Source organism: Solea solea, chromosome 3, assembly GCF_958295425.1.
Source record: "Solea solea chromosome 3, fSolSol10.1, whole genome shotgun sequence".
NCBI classification, from domain to species: Eukaryota; Metazoa; Chordata; class Actinopteri; order Pleuronectiformes; family Soleidae; genus Solea; species Solea solea.
The window spans coordinates 5,605,004-5,624,872 of record NC_081136.1 but is presented as its reverse complement, the minus strand read 5'-3'; the positions used below and the strand labels follow the sequence as shown (position 1 = coordinate 5,624,872).

Here is a 19,869-nt window from a genome sequence, read left to right as displayed (position 1 = left end):
TTAAGATTGTTTATAAGAAAAATATATAATTAACATCAATAAAATGAACTACAGAGCCTCAAATGTAAAGAATACTGATATTAGGCCTAAATTTAACCATGGAAATGCATTTCAAATACTATAAATAAATATATTTTTCAATGAAAATTTGAGTAATTACATAGAAAATTGCAATTTCAGTCAAAAATAATTGCAATTAGGTATTTATTCAGAATCTTTCTGACCTAGGTGGCGCTACAAACAAACACATGATCAGAATTTGCGACACCATTGTTATCAGTGACGTGTCTCTGAACATAGGATGCAGTCAAGGCTGATGAGGACAACCTCAATAGGATTTATAATAGTTTTGAGTGTGCTAATTGAGGTATTTAGATTGTGAACGTCACACAAAACATGACTTGCATCATTTTCTTAACTCAGTGTGACAGTACTAACCAGGACCTTGTGCTCATGATGTGTGTTCACGTATGTTTATTTTATGATCTGTCTGCACACGAGTCACATGAGTGGAAATTGAGTTTCAGAGTCACGCGGCAAAAGGGATTAATCTGCATTTTCTTTTGTTCCTATAATGTCATACATTTAGTTATTGATATTCATGGTCTTATAAAGTCCACCAGAGAGGAGAGAGTAAAAACTAGTTTTTAATATAGTTTCCTTTTTTCCTTAAAGGGTTCTTCTTTTTTGAGGTCTTGGTCTTAAGTCATTCAAATTAGTTCTGTTTTGTTCATATTTGCCTGTCGCTCTCTTCAGTAAGTCACAAGCAAGTCAGTCCGATGTAAATCTTGCAAGAATCAAACAAGTTACAAAATTAAGATGAGGATGATTTCTCAGATATTCCACATGTAAATATGCTTCAAAAAAGGAGTTTCATCAGCAACAGAAACCCTGTATTACTCATACAATGTAAGGACTACGTCATGGTCCCATACAACTGAATTGTTTATTAGAAAAATATATAATTAACATCAATTAAATCGACTACAGAGCCTCAAATGTAAAGAATACTGATATTAGGCCTAAATTTAACCATGGAAATGCATTTCAAATACTATAAATATCATAACCAGCTTCTGACTTCCTGTCTTACCTTCCTTTGTGGGACTCGAAGTGTCACAATTGTAAAATAACATAAATGAATAAACAAATTAATGTTATGTACATAACATCACTGCCTCAGAATGACACTGACCTGGCTTATTGTTAAAGAGCAGTGGCGACATCTAGAGGCCGCTACTACTGATTACATCTAACACCAGGTTCAGCCTTTTTTGTATTTTGAGTAATTGATCATTTATTACACAAAGACAGACAACAAAATAAAAGTAAATAACACATAATTAAAGTAAATGAAACACATCTAGGGAATATGCAAAATAGAAAAATATTAAAGAAAGAAAATTATCATTTTTTAAAAAAAAATTCTATATTGTATATTCAATGTAAAATAAAGCTGAGGTTTACATGCGGCATATGCATGAAATAAAGTGTTAAAATATACAGAAATGTAAACTTTGACAACTCATTAGTCATTTTATTGTGTATTTGCTTGGCCCATATGTATCATTAATTGTATTTTATAAAAAAAAAGACATGTAGGAAAAACATGCAAGAAGTTCTTATTTTCTGGGTTTTTCCTTAATAATAAGTCACATGCTTCCGCCTATTCTCTTTTCACTTTATGTTTACTTTTTATATAAATAAATCCGAAATAAGATATTCATTAATTTCTCTCTATTTTGCCATAATGTTGGCACCAGACCTGTTTCTTATAGGTAAAATCCTTTTTGGTAATTTTACTTTACAAGATATGCATGTTCTTGTGTTTGTTACCTCTTTGGGACCTTCTCTGGCATCCTGATTGAGACCAAAACCTGGTCCTAATGTGGCAGAAACTCATTTCTGAGGCACTGGTTAAGTTTAAGGCTAAGATTTGATTTGTGGTTATGGTTAAGTTTAGTTTTAGCCAGGTTTTGCTCCCCGTTGCGGCTGTCTAAATGAATGGAATTCAGTGCAGTGGCCTAAGAAGAATAGCTGTGTGTGAGGGTGGCGTTAATAGACAAATAACAAAAAGACAAACTTTTTGGGCTGGGCAATAACATGTGATGGAAACCCAAACCTCATCCTGACCTATGGAGGCAGGTCAACAAAGAAAGAGGTAGAAAAAAAGGAAGATGAAGGTGAAAAAAGGAGGGAACCTTCCGTCTGCTCCTCATTGTGTACAACTTTCTCTCCTTCCTCCCGACCTCCTCATTCAATGTCACTCATCCTGCCGTCAAACGCCTTTCTCCTGTGGCCTGGTCTCTAACGTCTGCTCTTTCTGTCTGCTTGTTCTCTTCCGTCCTCTGTAACACCCTTTTCTCTCTCTCTCTTTGACCTCTGTGACATAATTTTCCTAAAACTCTCGCCGATGTGACAACAGAGAAGCAATGTCTTGGTTTCTTGTAGCAAAGCAAGGTCACATCTTTTCATAGATACAGTGCGGGTTAAATACAGTACAGTGTAGTATTGAGCCTGTAGGGTCTTCTGCTTAGTGTGTCGTTCCATGTTATCCATTGGAGGTTGTTCTAATTTGCTGATGTGAGGTAATATTTGTTATGTTTAGCATATTAGCATGTGACCTGGAACCTAAATGATACTGTTCCTTGTAGGAAAGTTATTTGTTTTGCACATAAAAGTAAAATGTTTAGGGCTCATTGCTGTTCATCTTTAGTAAAATATGAATTTTTGTACCAAACTCTAGATGAAACCATTCGACAGTTGAAACTCATTTGGATTCAAGATCTCCTGGATTCAAGATGTTGTCTTTGACAATTGTGGATCCCAGAAACCAACCAACCAACCAGCCAACCAACCAGCCAACCAATCAACCAGCCAACCAACCAACCAGCCAACCAACCAGCCAACCAACCAACCAATCAATCAACAAGCCAGCCCCCCAACCAGTCAACTAACCAACCAAACCAAACCAACCAAGCAACCAACCTAGTGACCAAGCAACCAACCAACCATTCAATAAGCCAGCCAGCCTGCCGACCAACCAACCAACTGAACCACCAACTAAACAACCACACAACCATTCAACCAAACCAAACAAGCAAGCACCTGTCTGACCAACCAACAACCAACCACCAACCATTTTACCAAACCATACAAGTGACCACATAAGCAGCCAATCAACTTAGTGACCACACAACTAACCAAGTAACAAGAAAGCAAACATGCAGCCAAGTAACCACACAGCTATCCAATAAACCAATCAACAATACAACAACCAACTAAGTAAACACCCGACCAACCAAGGAACCAAACAAGCAAGAGACCGAGGAATAAAACAAGCCACGAACCAGCTAAGCAAGCAGCGGAAAACAAACACTTGTACACAGAGGCTCATACAGGATCTCTATTTCAGTATTTCTAAAATCCCATTGTTCATGTCATAGTACATGAAGAAATACTGTCACTACAATTAAATCTTTGTTGTTTCTCTGCACGTACAGTGTTATTGACCCAGGAAGCTGAGGATGCATATGAACCAGACCCCTATGGATGCAGGGCCCCATTTATTTGGCTTAAGAGGAGTCCCCGAAATCTACCGGACGAGAGAAGGTATTGTGGGGGAACAACACCCACTGGCAGGCTGGAGGGGCCCCACAGATTGATGTGCGTGTGAAACCAGCAGGGCCACATATCGCGATGAGCCTGCTTTATTGTGCGGTGAGCCTCTGCTGTGGATTCATGGCTCTCATAAGCACATAAGGTAAATTTTAAGCACTGTCAAAACAAACTTAAAAGCCCGGCTTTGATTGGCCGACACTACCCTCTTTACTTCCTTTATAAGATTTATAATAAATCTGTTAGACTGCTCCTTTAGGGAAGTGGATTAACTCTATAGGGAGTTAGACGATGTTATATAGGTTTGTTGTTGCACCACCGGTGTATTCACATAGTATTCCTATGAATGGTGGGTTTTTTTTACCTGTAGGGTCATGATATCTTAATATAAATGTGACCATAATGATGATAATGATTATTTTTATATTGTTCTTATATTGCTATTTTTGCATTTATCTGTACTTACATATTCCAAGCCTTCAAAATAATTTGACAACAGTGCTGGTGTTAAAATTTCTATCTCTTCTGTGATTCTGTAATAACCAGTGGAGGAAGACTTAGTTTTAGTAGTAGTTGTAAATCTAACCTAATTTCTTAGGAACTGGTTAAAATTAGGACTAATTTCATGTGGTTAGGTTAAGGTTAGGGTTAGGTATTAATTGGTTAAGGTTAGGGATAACACTGTTTAGGTCAGGGGTCAGCAAGTAGGGTCAGCCCAGAATTTGGAACCTTCTCATTTTTTTACATTTGTTTGCTTAAGTTTCACTTCGTTTTGAAAGTCCAGGTTACAAGTAACCTCAGGAGTTCCTCAGGGATCTATTGTCAGTCCTCTTCACTGTCGGTCCTGTTCACCTTTTACCATGTATTACTTAATATAAAGAGCAAAGAGCGCGTTGTGCATGTGGGAACTGAACTTCCACCCCACCAATAGGTGGAGTATTAAGCCCTGCTCACCAAGCAGTAAAAACATTTTGACAACAGATGTAATCGCCAAGGATAGTCGTCTGAGCCTCACCCTGACTCCCCTGCCCGACTGGCCTTTCAGCTGATGAGCCGCTCGAACCAGATATGTCCAAGGCAGCTGTAGCATCGTTCTCTTCTTCTTTGGTAGGAATGCGTCCTATTCCCTGGGTCCAGACTTATACCGCCCCCCGATGGTGATGTGGGATACTACAGGACCCTGACGCGTGAGTATACCAAGGTTCGCGTTACGTGACACGCTACATATCGTCTTTGGTGTGCGGCAAGTGTGTGGAAGTATACCAGGGGCTATACACTATAAGAGTGGTTAAAATTCACTGGTCACATTAGGCCCCAGACACTGAAATAAAGAGGGGTTCAAGGAACACTGGAGAAAAGATTAACTCGTCCATGACAACTGCAAGACACTCCACCACAACAGCAGTGTTTGTCGGTGCAACGCTTGTTACTTTCTGAATTGATTCGTCCATTCACATCAGGACTGTGCGTAGTATAAAGCTCCTCCTCGCCGGCGGCGGACGTGGCACAGCCTCAGAGAGAATCACCGACATTATCCATTCACGGCACAAGAAGCCATGTGCACTGGAAAAAAAGAGCCCTGTTATGTTTTTTTTTTTTTTTTTCTTTCTGTTTTTTTCCCCCTCTGTCTTTGATTTGTAAACGCCTCCGTTTCATGGAGCAACTTCCAGGCTTGTATCTTATAACCATCAAACATTTACATGAGAAAGTTGACAAAGGCTGAAACAGCGGAGGAGGCCTCGCAACAAAGAGGCCCATTTATCGGGTACAGTCAGGGAGAGGGACACGGAGAGGGAGGGTAGGAGGAGAAACTGGGAGGAGAGTTGAATTAATGAATTAAAAATGTCGTGAAACAGCGGCTGACTGAATACTTATACAGAGAGGCATGTAGTGGGGGGTCCTGGAGGAGTGGACAGCATCAGCGTCTTAAACGTCTCCCACTCTGTCCCACATGCAAGAAGAAGAAGAAGAGGTGCAAACTGTGCTCATCTGATTACATAATGACCCAGTAACAGTGAGCCAGAACCGGTGCCACCAGTACCAGTGTCCTGAGGGAGACGCTGACCGACCGACCGCCCGCTCGTCCAGGGGTCCATGTTTTTCTTCTGAGGGTTTTCCAAACAAACTCAGGGGACGACACACGGCAAAAGAAAACAATGTGATGTCAAATGGAGAGAGTGAGAGAGCGAGAGAGTGAGAGAAGTGTCGTTTAAAAAGCCTGAAATTACTCTCCCAACAAGTCAGACGTAGAGACATTTTTTTTTTCCCTCCACATGTTTGCTGAACAACGAAATTAACTAGATCTTCACGTTTTCCAAGCTGCGGTCGACAGGAAGGTAAGACACACAAACAACTCAATTTCAGACGCATCTGCGTCTGCATCTTTGTCTCATTCTTGGGAGTTTTATTGTTCGAAATGAAATGTTTTGTCGTGTTTACTGCACATGTGCCTGATTCAGTTTCTTGCACTGCATTTCTAGAGAGATATTAGTGCATAAAAAAAGTTAAACTATGTTGGAGCTTAAAGCTTAAAAGCTTTAGATCATCTCACAATATTCCAACAATATTCATGATGACATTTACAGAATTTCAAAGTAAAAGTGTTTGTTATGATATGGAACGATACACGGTTCACAATAAAAAACATATTCATCATGCAAAAATCAAAAATTGTAATAAAAACATTAAATATGCTCATATCTATATATATTTTTATATATACTAAATACTTAAAAGTGTGATTCATAAAACCGTAGGTATTAATATTAGTATAAAAATACTGCTCACTGTTTATGGAAATCGCTAACAATCCTATTTAGTATTATATTTTTGGGGGCCAGTTCTTGTTACAATTTGATATTAATGTGGCCCGTGAGCCACGACTTTGAGACCTCTGGTTTAGATTCTTCCAATATTCATTCCAAGAAAAGTCGGCATTTTGTTGCCTCAGATTGACCTTTTGACCTTCCGTAAAGGTTTCTCGCAAAAATATGTGTGAACATTTAGATGCATGTTGTTGCAAATAAATAATGTCCTGCAGTGACCTGAGAAGAACCACAGCACAGATATATTATAAGATGTTTTCGAAAGAGGTTTAAAGAAAGAAAGAACAAATATCCTGGTTCCTCGACCTTGACCCCCACAGAGAATTCCTCATCAGCACCATGACGGTAGTAAAACTGTCCGATTTACAGCAGGGAGACAGATCACTGGCTGCTACCGACTTGGATGAAGATGGTAAAAGTCGGTGCTAAATTTCCAGCAGCTGCTTGCGGTTGTTTAATTTAGTCGTAACTCTTCTGTGAGTTACTCTGGGCCGAGGAAGTGGAGGCTGGAGGTTTGGGGAAGTGTTAGATTTAGATGGAGCTACTGGACGGTCTGCTGGACACGGACACTTGCCCGATCGCCATGGTTACAGGTCACTTTTACTTCCTGCCGTTGACATAAAGGTCACCTTAAAGTGATTAATGATGCCGAATCAGGCCAAAAACAACAACAACATGAAAACACTTTACATTGGCAGAGATAGGCATGCACTTGAAAGTTCAACCCACGCGTCTGACACCAACAACATTTCTGGCACTTTCTAAAACCAACTATCTGAAAAAAAACCCTTGCATCTGTCAAAACTTGGCGGGGAATTTATTTGACTTCTCAGGAAATTGCATGTAGGATTCTGCAAAATCTGAGGCGCTGCAGAGGCACAACCACAGTGGAATATGTGATTTGTCTGCACTTGGTGCATTTGTACTTTAACATTTGCTATATTTGCTTTTTTGTGGTCTGTATTTTTGGTGGAAGACATAGACATGGTCAAAATGGTCAGGAGTATTAGGAAACGCAATTAAAAGTCCATGCAGGATTTGTTTGTTTTTTGGTGTGGGGAGGGTTTGAAGGATTAAGTGATCTTATATGGGATGAGAGGTAGATTAGATTGCATAAAATACATTCATTAAATCCAGAGGACACCAAATAAAGTAGCACCTGCTGTGGTCTTCTGCTGCTGTGGTTCATCTGCTTCTTTGTCACTGTCACAACTTAGACTTCTCTGACCTTGACGAGACGGTTTTTGCAGTTTATTTTCGGGACCATTGTCCGTCAACTCTAGAGATGTTCGTGACACTCAGTTTGAACTTCAGCCGCTCGTCTTGACCACGTCTACATGCCTAAATATATTAAGTTGCTTCGCTGTGATTGGCTGACTGGATATTTGCATTAACGAGCCGTTGAAGAAAGTTCATTTTTGGAAAAGTCAGTGTTTAGCATCCTTTGGATGAACAGATATATAGATGTCTTCAAAAGGTTATGGTCATTGTGTTTTGAAGAGTGGAGAAATGAACAGCTTCCACTCTTCTTGAAAGACTTTCCCCAAGATTTTTGAAGTGTTTTATGGGAATATGACCTCCTTCACGCACTGATTTTGGACGAGAAGACCTGGCTTGCGATCTCTGTTCCAGTTCCTCCCAAAGGTGCTCGTTGGGGGTTGAGGTCAGGACTCGGTGCGGGTCAGTCAAGTTCTTCCACACCAAACTCAAAGTATTATGATGATATAGCATTTATCGTCCTTGCTTTGTGCACTGGGTCGCAGTCATGTTGGAATAGAGAAGGGTCTTCCTCAAACTGTTGCCACAAAGTTGGAAGCATTGTCTAAAATGTCTTGGAATGCTGGAGCGTATCTCTGTGGAAAATGGTTTGGTAAACCTTTCTTTCTTGATTCTGTGACATGTCTCTTATCAACTCATTCACTCGGGCTCTGGCTCAGAGCTGAGTCAGTGCTCGGTGCTCAGTTTGACTCCAATAAAAAGTTTGTGGTTCAGTCGCGTCGTGTTGGCCGAGCAGATGCCGCCTTGGCACGGCCTGCGCTGTTGATGTTTGCACAGTCTCTTAATCGCAGCGTCCCGGCTGCTGTGCTGTGGACAGAACTCGCACAGCCTTTCACGTTGTGTCGCACGGAGGCTTTTCAGGATGTGGACGCCGGACAAAGTGGCAGGGATTACTCGCTCCTCTGGAATACTAATGACTGTCTTTTGTCACCCATCTGTTTTCTCCACCTTCACTCCGCGAACCCCTCTTCCTCTCAACCTTCCCTCTTTCTCTCTTTTTGTCACCCGATGCTCAACTCGCTCAATCCTCCCCCTCCAAAACCAATTATTCTCTCTCCCCTCTGCCCCCTCACCATGTCAAGGACAACACACTCGCAACAAACGACACACACACACACACACACCACACACTTTGACACTCGGTCCTGCTCGCTCTTTCCCTCATTCGCTCACCCGGTCGTATTTTTCAATGGTGGCTTTTGTCCCTTTCATCTTCTCGTAAACAATGGATTCTTGTGCACACGGGACAAGAGGGGAAAGACGGACACAGAGAGACGGACACAGAGGAAGACATCCTAACCTTGAGTGTGGCTGTCCAGCGAGCGGGGAAAAGTCAACGTCCAAGTGAATCAGTAAAACTGTCAGAGAGAGAGAGAGACACACTTCACACGTGTTGATTCTTTGGTGAAATATGAACTTAATCAAATGAACACAAGTTTTTTTTCTTCAAAAAAGTGATTAGTGACAGTGCTAGCGACTTTCTGGCGTAATCCTAAATACTTTCTGAGAAGGAAATGTCCAGTTTTGCCGCACGAGTGAGCTTCATCTTCGTCATCCAACTACAACAACTACCAACTACTTATTTTACGATTCAGTTTCACTGTTGGCTGACTTTCATTACTTTTCACGACAGTAGTCAGTAATGCTGTCGAACAATCCCCAAACACAAGAAGTGTATGCATACTCAGCTACGCCCTTTCCCGTATGTGAGTGTTTGGTTTGGATATCCAAGAAGAGTTACCCAAAGTGAGAAGTTCAGCAGGACTTCACAATTTGATCACAATCAAGACAAATGCGATCATCCGATATTGAAAATGTGTTCTCTCTGCCAAGTCTGGACAATAATACTGAAGTAAAAGACACATAAACAGCACAGAACTTACCAATGTACTGCAGAGGAAAGTTGCGATGGCTCAGTTTCTGTCACTCTTTCTGCTCGTGTGACGACACGGGACTTGGAGCCATTACGCTTGAGTTGTTTTTCTTTTGCCGTCTATAACAGCAGCAGATAAACTTTACTTGACTTTGCCCGATAAGATAATGACTTTTCTTTACGGTTTGATATCAAGATTGAGACCTCAGTGGGAACAATGTGAGCTTTGTTGCGTAACCCTGACACTGTTCTGATATCTGATGATGTTATTTATAGATAAACACCAATGCCACTTATACATGTAGATCAAAGCTACTCCTCGTGGGGTCCATACCAATGTACTACAATAATGAATAAATAGTGGTTTCATATGGTATTTTTTTTTTTTTACTATGCTTCACCATCTCGTTTAACAGCCTCCACTACTGCAAATCCATGATAATCTCTTATTTAGCGACTAAATAACATTTAATTTCCAGGCCAATAACTACTGATATTTACATTCTTAACTAACTGGGCATTATACACGTCTAAAAAATGAAACTACACCTGTGAACGACACCGTATAAGATTGAAACAGCAAAGTCTGAAAAGCCAAAGATGGTTGGAACCTGGAAACATATATGCTAATCTCGTTATTGTGCTCAGTTAATGCAGACAAGCAGTTGAGGTTCAACTGTTTTCCAAACAATGGTTGGACTTTGAACAAGACGTCAAGAGAACATGATATGAAGCTAATAAATGGGATTACATAAATCTATTTGTTTGAGCGCGTTGCTGGAACCTGGACCAGAGGGTGAAACCTTGAACATACACAGTAAAAACTGAGTAAAAAAACAAGGCATGTTTAATCTTATTTTCGGTCAAAGTCCGTGATCATAAGTGTTTTAAAATCTGATTTTTGTGTCCCAGGGAAAAATAAAGCTATGTCCATTTATTTAGTCCATAGTAGCTGTGAGAAGGCGCTATCAAGATGGCAAGACTGATAGAATCTGGACTCAGTGTTACATCAGTTCATATACAAATCCCTGCACCTCTGCGCACTTGAACTGTACATATATGCAACATTGGTGATCAGTTTACTCTGTTACATTCTTGTCTTCATTCATAACCTTGAACAAAACTGCAAACTTGTACCTATCGTTGTGTTTATTGACATTTATGGTCAGGCACTATATCAATATATGTATGATTGGCTGACGCTTCATAAAATGTCCTACGTCTTTTCTATTGGACGGTAAATTGCATACACAACATACACGAGTGTGTGTTTGTTGTGTGTGTGGGCAGGAGCTCCTCAGAGTTCAGAGTTGAGCCAGAGATGGACAGGCCCAATCACATGGCCCTCTTCCTCTTCCTCCTCCTCCTCCTCTTGACCCCGCCTCCCTCTGCTCCCTGCTCCCCCCCCCCCCACATGTCAGTATTCAGAGCATCAACACAGCTCTCTATTCATTCATTCACTCACTCAGTGTGAGCCGTGGCGTGGAGAGAGGAGAGAGAAGGGTCAAAACGGACAGAGAGTATCACATCACTTTGGTTCTCTGGCTTTTTGTTTTTTTTGCTGTTTTGTTTTTTGTGCCATTACATTAGGCGTTGGTGTTGTCACGCTAACCCTAACCCTAAGCAGAGGCAGTTTAAGACAAAAGGGCCATTTAGCAAACACTGAGTGAGACTAGGAGACAAAAAAAAGAGGAGACCTCCACCAAACCTCTGCCAAACCTCCACCAAGGCCACCAGAAGTGGCAAAAACAAAACTTCATAAAAGAAAGTAAATGTAATGCAGTAGCTAGTACTAGTACTGTACCTACACCCCCCCCCCCCCCCCACCCCCAAATTTGTGGTTTGTGTTCAAGTAAAAACCTGCGGAAAAAGACCCCAATATATGAGGTTTCAACCTCATTCAAGTAAATGGAAAGGTGTGTCCAAACTTTTGACTGGTAGTGTATGTGTTACAAAATTAAAGACTTCTTTTTGTTCGTGTGGAATAACAGTGAATAGTGTCCTCTCATGTCGGCCTGTGAGACCGACCGGCCGGCACTATCACGCTTTTAATGTGAAAGAGCAGCTGTGCCTTCATGCTGAAAGGGGGGCTTTTATTTTGACAAGGCCAGCTGCCTCCATTGAAAGGAGAAAGGGGCTTTAATGGACGACTGTGGACAGCCACAACACTGTGTGGTGAAAAATGTGCTTCTAATCCCCTTCCTCGTCGCCATCTCCCTCTCCTCTCAAATGTTCCGCACTGTCATCATTCTCATTATCAAGTGTTCGTTTATTTCCCCTCTTGCACACCTGCTGTTAATTTGAAGTCATGTTCTGGTTAACGCTTGTTGTCCTCTCTTTCTGTCTCCAACCCCATGCAGTGCCAGCCATGACCTCAGCCACTCCTCCCTCCTCAGAAGGCTCCTCCCCACAGAAAGTTTGCCACTCCCAGACACAGACAGACATCACCAAGCCCCTACTGGGCCCCGCAAGTGTGGCCGGAGGGGCGGGTGCCGGTGGAGGAGGAGCCGGGGCTGGCGGGCCCTGTGCTCTGCGAAGAAGGCGACGTGTCCTCTCCAAAGATGGGCGGAGCAACGTGCGTATTGAGCACATAAGTGGGCGGGGGGCGCTGTACCTCCGCGACCTATGGACAACGTTCCTGGACATGCAATGGCGTTACAAGTTCTTCCTGTTCTCTGCCACCTTCGCCGGGACCTGGTTCCTGTTCGGAATTCTCTGGTACCTGGTAGCGATGGTGCATGGAGACCTACTGGGTAAGATGGAAGGATTGGTGGAGGAGTGTGTAAATAAAAGGCAGGAAAGACAGAAAGACAACCTCTCTTTGGGTGTCAGTAGAACATCTGTATGACCTGCCCCCACCTCTTATTTCCCCTCAAACAACGATGTCCTCTATTTGACACAAATTCTGTCTTCCAAATGCATGACAAGTGTTTTTTTGTGAATAAGTACTGAAGGACACATGGGAATACTGTCTTGAGCATGAGAAAGACCTGGCAGGACATTCAGAGAAGGACAATAATGTTCCTTTGTAATTTGCTTACCCCAAAATTTCCTCCAGAGTTTGACCCGCCCTCCAACCACACGCCATGTGTAATGGAGGTGAAGACCCTGACGGGGGCCTTCCTCTTCTCCCTGGAGTCTCAGACCACGATTGGCTATGGTTTCCGGTGTATCACAGAGGAGTGTCCTGTCGCCATTATCCTGCTCATTGTGCAGCTTGTCATCACCATGGTGATGGAGATCTTCATCACCGGCACTTTTCTTGCAAAGGTACTTAGGTAGTATAGTATAGTTCAGAACAAAACCAAAACTGGAAAATTGGATGAAAACGTGTTTTGTCAAATTATCTCCACTGTTGAGCCATTTGACATCACCAAGCCCCTACTGGGCATTACATCTATAAAAAGATAACCAGATTATCCGCGTGTTCTTCATCTTGCAGGTTGCTCGTCCCAAGAAGAGAGGTGAGACCGTGAAGTTTAGTCAACACGCTGTCGTGTCGAACCACGAAGGTCGTCCCTGCCTCATGATCCGAGTAGCGAACATGCGTAAAAGCCTTTTGTTAGGATGTCAGGTAAGACATTTTCCTGCAGAGCTCATATGCGAAGATTTTGTCCCTAGTAATGTTTATGTACTCCTTATGTAGGCCTGGAATTCATCTTGAGTCACATCCTACCAATAAAACATTTAAATGCTTGGTTCTCATTAAGTATTTCCTACACAAACTGAATATATCAGTCAGTGCATTGGCCCAAAAACATCACTACTGATGTGGATATTGGCCAGTTCAGGTATTAAACCTGGGGGCTTTTGGTTACAGGATGCCTTCTGCCACCTCTTGGCTACATTTACTGACTCCATCTTGGCTCCCAGGTGACGGGGAAGTTGCTCCAGACGTCTTTAACAAAGGAGGGTGAGACGGTGCGGCTTGATCAGCGCAACGTGCCTTTTCAGGTGGACACGTCCAGTGACAGCCCCTTCCTCATTATCCCCCTGACCTTCTACCACATCATTGACGACAACAGCCCTCTTCGAGCCTGGGCATCTAAAGGTAGGTCTATATATAAGACAAAAACCTACCGCCTGACATACAGTCTTTGCATGTGGATGTCCTAAAAACCGGGAGGTGTTGTAGCTTTGTTGAACTGAGCACCACAACAGAAAAGGAAAATGTGTTCATGTGGTCAAGACCAACACCAAGTCAAAAACCAAGACGAATCCATCTGCCCTACCATGGTCTCAGTCTTATCTCAGTCTGGTCTTGACTAGAACATGTTGTAGTGTGGTTAAACATCAGGAAAAGTAATAACAATTGCTGGTTTCACGTTGAAAGAAAGCGCAAACGATACATCCCATCCCCTCCAGTTCACCCTCTCATGAAAGCTCACTGCCCAAGACTCTGGAAGCCGTTATCGCGACTTGCTCGCTAACTTCTAGGTATCGTCTCTGCTTCAGTGGTGTACTCATATGCCTTGAGAAAATGGTCAGTGTGGTCAGGGACGGACAGGTACACCAGCCAATCATTCCATGCAATCTGAATGATATAATTGGTCGTGTTGATTACCGAATTGCCCATATGTACCCGCCTTCACGTCTCAATTTATGCTGTGTGGCTGGCAGCAGTCATGAATTGAGAATTTGTAGTTAATTTACACACAGGCTCAAACTGGGCCATCTTCATGGATGTGTAGTATCTGAATGAATGTCTCAGTTTATCTCATCCAGCCTTTTCACGTACATCCTCACAGTGTCCGTTGCCTCAGGAAATGCGAGTAACTGCATGTATAAGTATGCACTGTATGTGTATGTAGGTGTGTTGGTATTTACAATCATGTGCTGCGTGCTTGGCCGCCTTGAGCTGTCCAGAGTTGGGCTGGCTTGGCACCGGAGGAGAGGGCTTCTCTCTGGCTGGAATGTGTGTGAGAGAGAGTTCACTGGAGAGACACCCCTCATTAGAGCACAATGCTGTACAGTCTGGGGTGCTGACACGAAGCCCGGACAGATCCACTTACAGCGGCTCAGAACTCTCAGCGCTGGAAGCTTCGGTGGCATCGGTGCTGACGGACTCTGAACACTGCTTTCATTTAAACCTTCACACCAGTCATTTGTCGTATCCGGCTTCTTTCGTTATTCTTCGTGGCATCACTTGACATGCAGACTTTTACCTTTTAGAAATTTTTTTTCAGCCATGTCTGTGTCTAAGGAGTTCACTTTATTGAATTTAAAGGGGCTGCTGGGGTTTTGGTGGAAGTATACGTCTTTATGTCTTTATGTTACTACTCATTTACTTCAGCCTTCATTGCTTCCCCTTTCAATTTTACCATTTCACATTGTCCAATTTGTTTCCTGAAATTTGTTGGGAGAGTGGGGGTATAACTCAAGGAAGAACCTGTTCCATTTGTTCTCGAATACATACAAGTAGATCTTTACATGCTGTTTATTAAACATTCTCTGCTCTATCCCTACTTCAATGATGATATGTTATTGTAGTTACAGATGGCAAGATATCACTTTTTCGTGAAAAAGATACCGATAACACAACCTCAAGTATCCACCGATACCGATATCAGTCCGATGCAGTCGTTTAAGCCCTTTAAAACTGTGAAGCTGTTAACAACACATTTTGTGCTGTTGCTATTTCAACGAAATTTCAAGATATAATTCTCTAGCTTTGTCACAAATAGTCTTCTCCCATTAAGCAGAAATAAATAGCCCACGAAATGACTCATATAGAGTAATGCGTATAGAATGTTTGGATGGTATTGGATTTAACATTTTTCTCTTTACGATATCCAATCCAGGGATTCTGACCAATATCGGATCGATACCGATAACGATACTGAGAATTGTATCATCCTTATTTGTAGTACACATTATACTGGCTATAGTATTGTGGTCTTGTATGTTGCTGTCTCTGGTGACAATAGCCAGCTTTTGTTGCTAAGTCTTAATTTCTCCGTCCATCATGTGGGTGGTTTACCAATCATAATAACAAGAAAATTCAATAATAATTTCTTGATGTTTATTATTGTATACAATAACTCCAGGCATGATGGTTTTACATTAATAATTACAATAAAAAGTTACAACGAAACCACGCTACATTCTGTTCAAACTGAGATCATTCCTATTGGAGTGTGACTTTGCACGAACCGGGTTCATTTGACAGGAGTTAATTTGAACCTCCTGCAAACTTTCACTTTTGTATATGTTCAGGACATGCACAATGTTCTATAGGAGCAATGAATAGTGGCTTTCAGTGCAACATACTGTGAATGTTCTTGGCATGGTGTGACTTTGATCAGGAAGGCAGGACAGTGTGGAGACAGTCTAGGGGAGAGATGTCATGGCTGCACAAACCCAATGAGCAAGAGCATCAGCACATTCCTCTTAATCATGTCTTCATATGAACTACACACACAAACAGACGCAGGAAGTCGAAAAAGCAATCGCGGTCGACGAGATAAAAGGTATATTGGCAGGAAGTCACAATGGCAGATCTTGCAAACAAGAGCGGTGTGAAACAAACATGTTTGTTGTGAAGCTCATGAGCATGGGGTGATTAGGAGGAGGATAACAGAGAGAGAATTGGCTACAGAGGGAAAGCTGGAGTTTAATACAGTATGGGAGTGTTTGGAGAATGCATACGTACCTCAACAAGGTGAGCCCCTATGCCCCTACCCCTCCAAAGAGATTTGGAGAAAAAGAGCTGTTTTTTCGTTTTTGGCACCGGTACAATGTCACACATTCCGTATCTCGCTGACGGAGCCAGTCAAACTCCGCCTAAGTCAAAATACAAGCCTGACCGAAGGCCCTACCATTCCAAAACATACCGTACTGTACCAAACCAAACTGTACCATGACAGAAACATGGCTATTTATTAGCTTATACTGATAGATACTAATGCATGTAAAACCTGTGAAACGAATGCAGCAACTCTGAGAGAGGCTATATTCCCTAACATCTGCATGCTAACATGGCCATGTTGACATATTCCGGACAGATCTTCTGGGTAATCCGTCTAATAAACATATTTTCCAACAAAACATCTGTTCAACCTGACCTAATATTGACACTTAAGCCATGCTGACTTCCTGTTGGGTCGAGGCCATGTCTGTAAACGTGTTCGGGGTGGGTTTCTTGTCTCACGTATGAGGTTTCGAGCAGATTGGTCAATGTACGGCAAAGTTAAAGGGTACTTAGCAGCATGGCGTAAGTGTGAGTAGAAGGTCAAGTTGAACAGATGCTGCTAGTCATGCTAGTAAGATCCCTCCATAATTCCAGATGGTGCTTCTTTGCACCACCCACAACGGTTCAATACAGAGAATCCCTCGACCACGCTTGTATACAAGCACAAGTGGTTGCGAAACCTGGTGTTTTTGCCCCGGTGTTAGCATGACTGGGTCTGGGTTAGGGTAAGGACTGTTTAGACAGATGAGTGAGTCTGCAGCTTTCTGACTGAGGCCTGTTGACGCAGGTGTGTGCTTGTGTGAGTGCACATGTCTGCTAGTGTGCGTTCAGTGTCGCATGTCCGTACGTGAAAGATAAATTCTACATGTTTGTAACATGTTGAGCAGGAGACTGGAATGTTTCCAACCGGTGGCGTTTACTCTCTCTCCCTCTCTCTCTCTGTGTGTGATAAGAGTTTGTGTGTGTGCGTGTGTGTACGTTTTAGGGACTTTTATGTTTTGGACATTATTTGGATGTGTGTGATGGTGTTTGTGTGTCATTACCTTTTTTCAGGATAATATAATATGATATAATATAATATAATATGATATAATGGTGACCAAATATTTTCCCAGTCAATTCCAATTAGGGCTGAATCAGTTACTCAGTTAATCAATAATTAAATTCATTGTGAACTATTTTGATGATTAATTAATCAGTTTGAGGGTTTTTTTCAAAAATGTAAAAATGTTTTTCCAGCTTCTTAATCTAGTTTCTTTACTCTTGGTTGTAAAACCATTTCAGGATAAAATGAAACCACCTCTATGCTTTGGCAAATGGTATTTTTTTTTATGTTGTACATGTTTTGTTCAATTCAATTCAATTCAATTTTTTTTGTATAGCGCGGAATCACAACCTACATTATCTCAAGGCACTGTACATGGACAATATTATCGAGAGCAGAGAAACCCAACAATTCAGACAATGAGCAAACACTAGGCATCAGTGGAGAGAACGCCCGTTTAACAGGAAGAAATCTCTGACAGAACCAGACTTAAAGATGTGCAGCATCTGCCTAGACAGGTTGGGGTGAAAGGAAAATGGGGGACAGGGGAGATGTATGGGAGAGAAACGGGGGAAGAGAAAGGATAAAAGGGAGTTGAGGTAAAGATTGAAGAGAAAGAGACTGGGAGCAGATATATAACAATTGTATCAAGTTATAAGTGTGTCTTTAATCTTCAGTGTGTCTTTAATCTTCAGGTGGTGGCTGGACAGATCCAGAGCTGGCTGACTTTGAGCTCCTGGTGATCATGAGTGCCACAATCGAGCCGACCTCAGCCACCTGCCAGGTTCGAACATCTTACCTTCCGGACGAGATCCTCTGGGGCTACGAGTTCCCCCCCGTTGTCTCCCTGTCCGCCGCAGGGAAATACGTGGCTAACTTTGCCTTCTTTGACAAAGTGGCCAAAACTAAAACGCCACCCCTGTTCAAGCGGGCACCGAGCCCGCCATCACAGGCGCCGCGCTACCCCAACGGCAAGGAGGACGGGACGGACGCGGAGAAGATGAGACTGGAAGAGAGCTACAGAGGAGAGGAGAGGGGACGAGAGAGGGGACGCATCAGAGATAGCAGCCCACTGAGTGTGCGTATTAGCAATGTCTGAGGGAGGAGAGACAGGAAGCGATCACGGAAAGTTGATATGAAACTGAGATAAAGAGATAGAACACAAGCTTCTCAAGAGAAGAAGAGTTTGATTCTCACTCACACTCACAAACACAACACGCTGCCCACCCACATTCAAATTGTGGGACACTCGGCAGGAAATGAAGCATCTGGGCAACTTTTCACTACACACACACACACACACCCCTAAGAGAAGAAACTGAAAATGGCTGCAGCTGAACATCAGAGGGAGCAAAATTGACAAATGTACAGCACAACATCATCAATGTAGAAGTTTATTTTTACTTTTTGTGTTAAAAAAACAAAAAAAAAAAAACAGAACCATATCAGGTCCTTTGTCATGTGTAGAACTTTTTTTTATGACTTGAATTATTTTTCTTTATTCCCTGAACCAGGCCTGATTATGACAGAAATGATATAAGGGAACTTTTTTGGGGAAACATAGAAGGGGAACTTATTACAGACTATTAATAAAATACCTACAAAAGTTCTCAAGAAAATACTGGAAACTGTATTATTTTTAATTTTAAAGGGATATTATCATACTGTAGTATTCTAACAACATTATGTGTTCCACGTGAAAATATTCTTTGATATGAACATTGTTGCTTATTGGGTACGTATATATTTAGTAATACTAAAAGCACTTTAACTTAAGAGAAAAGTGGCATTTCACACTACGTGAGTAACTGAACTAACTTTGAATCTTAATGCACTGTATGAAATAATTGTATTTGTGGTCATGTTTGGTTTCACGAGTGTCTGTTCATGCTTGTAAATGAGGAACTCTGTGAGTGTGACAACATTGTGCATATGAACTGTTTAAAGTACCTCCGTACAGCGTGTGAAGATATTTTATTTCCCACATCATTGTCGCTCTCACGTCCCGACAACTCTGCATTTTCCCACTTATACTAAAAGTGCCAGTGAATTTCGCTAATCGACTACTTTAAAAATGGCATAATTTTTTAACAAAAAAAAAAAGTGATCTTCTTATTATGCATCGTAAATGATGACTTAAATTACATCGCGGCACGTTTTGAGGCAGGTCGTATAATTTGCCTTTAATCGTCGTCTTAATTGATCTTATTTTGGAGTGTTTTTGTTTGAATGACATGAAGCAAAGTTTTAGTTTTTGAGGGAATCGAGGATTTGCGTTCATTGCTATAAGAAATTGATTATGAATAAAGTGCCACACTTCAAACCCTCTGCTCTTCATAGAAGCCCAGTGATCCAATATTCAAAATAACTGATACTGTTTCAGATTCAGATATTTCAGAGAGGTTGTACTTTTTCTTTTTTAAACTGCATTGCCTGCACTGTGTACTGTATATGGCTCACTCTGAATACTGTAAGTTCACTCTCCTGACTGCTAATGTACCTTTAAGTGCCTTCTTTAATAAATTTGATACATTTACAA

At 41.8% G+C, this 19,869-nt stretch overlaps 2 protein-coding genes across 3 annotated transcripts in view; one reads left to right on the top strand and one right to left on the bottom strand.

Moving 5' to 3' along the window:
* The window catches only part of pnp5a (purine nucleoside phosphorylase 5a), a 19,954-nt gene extending 10,911 nt beyond the window's left edge, over nucleotides 1-9,043 (bottom strand). Inside the window, exon 1 of the mRNA XM_058625797.1 lies at nucleotides 9,022-9,043. The gene's annotated coding sequence lies outside the window, so the exon portion shown is untranslated. The remainder of the gene's footprint in view (nucleotides 1-9,021) is intronic.
* Nucleotides 5,306-19,869, top strand: kcnj10a (potassium inwardly rectifying channel subfamily J member 10a). 2 transcript variants are annotated; one of them, XM_058625795.1, is made up of 6 exons: nucleotides 5,306-5,954; nucleotides 11,955-12,347; nucleotides 12,653-12,864; nucleotides 13,037-13,168; nucleotides 13,468-13,645; nucleotides 18,026-19,869. In XM_058625795.1, exons 2-6 carry the CDS (start codon nucleotides 11,963-11,965, stop codon nucleotides 18,427-18,429), a joined length of 1,311 nt encoding a protein of 436 aa, XP_058481778.1. In that variant the 5' UTR covers nucleotides 5,306-5,954; nucleotides 11,955-11,962; the 3' UTR covers nucleotides 18,430-19,869. The 2 variants fall into 2 exon arrangements, with proteins under 2 accessions (XP_058481778.1, XP_058481777.1); XM_058625794.1 differs by lacking the exon at nucleotides 5,306-5,954 and adding an exon at nucleotides 11,437-11,510.

Excerpts from the sequence above, each read along its gene's own strand:
- kcnj10a (XM_058625794.1), top strand. The coding sequence starts at position 11,477 with ATGAGGTTTCAACCTCATTCAAGTAAATGGAAAG. Across the intron at positions 11,511-11,954 it reads TCATTCAAGTAAATGGAAAG|TGCCAGCCATGACCTCAGCC; the intron begins GTGTGTCCAAAC and ends AACCCCATGCAG. Across the intron at positions 13,646-18,025 it reads TCGAGCCTGGGCATCTAAAG|GTGGTGGCTGGACAGATCCA; the intron begins GTAGGTCTATAT and ends TTTAATCTTCAG.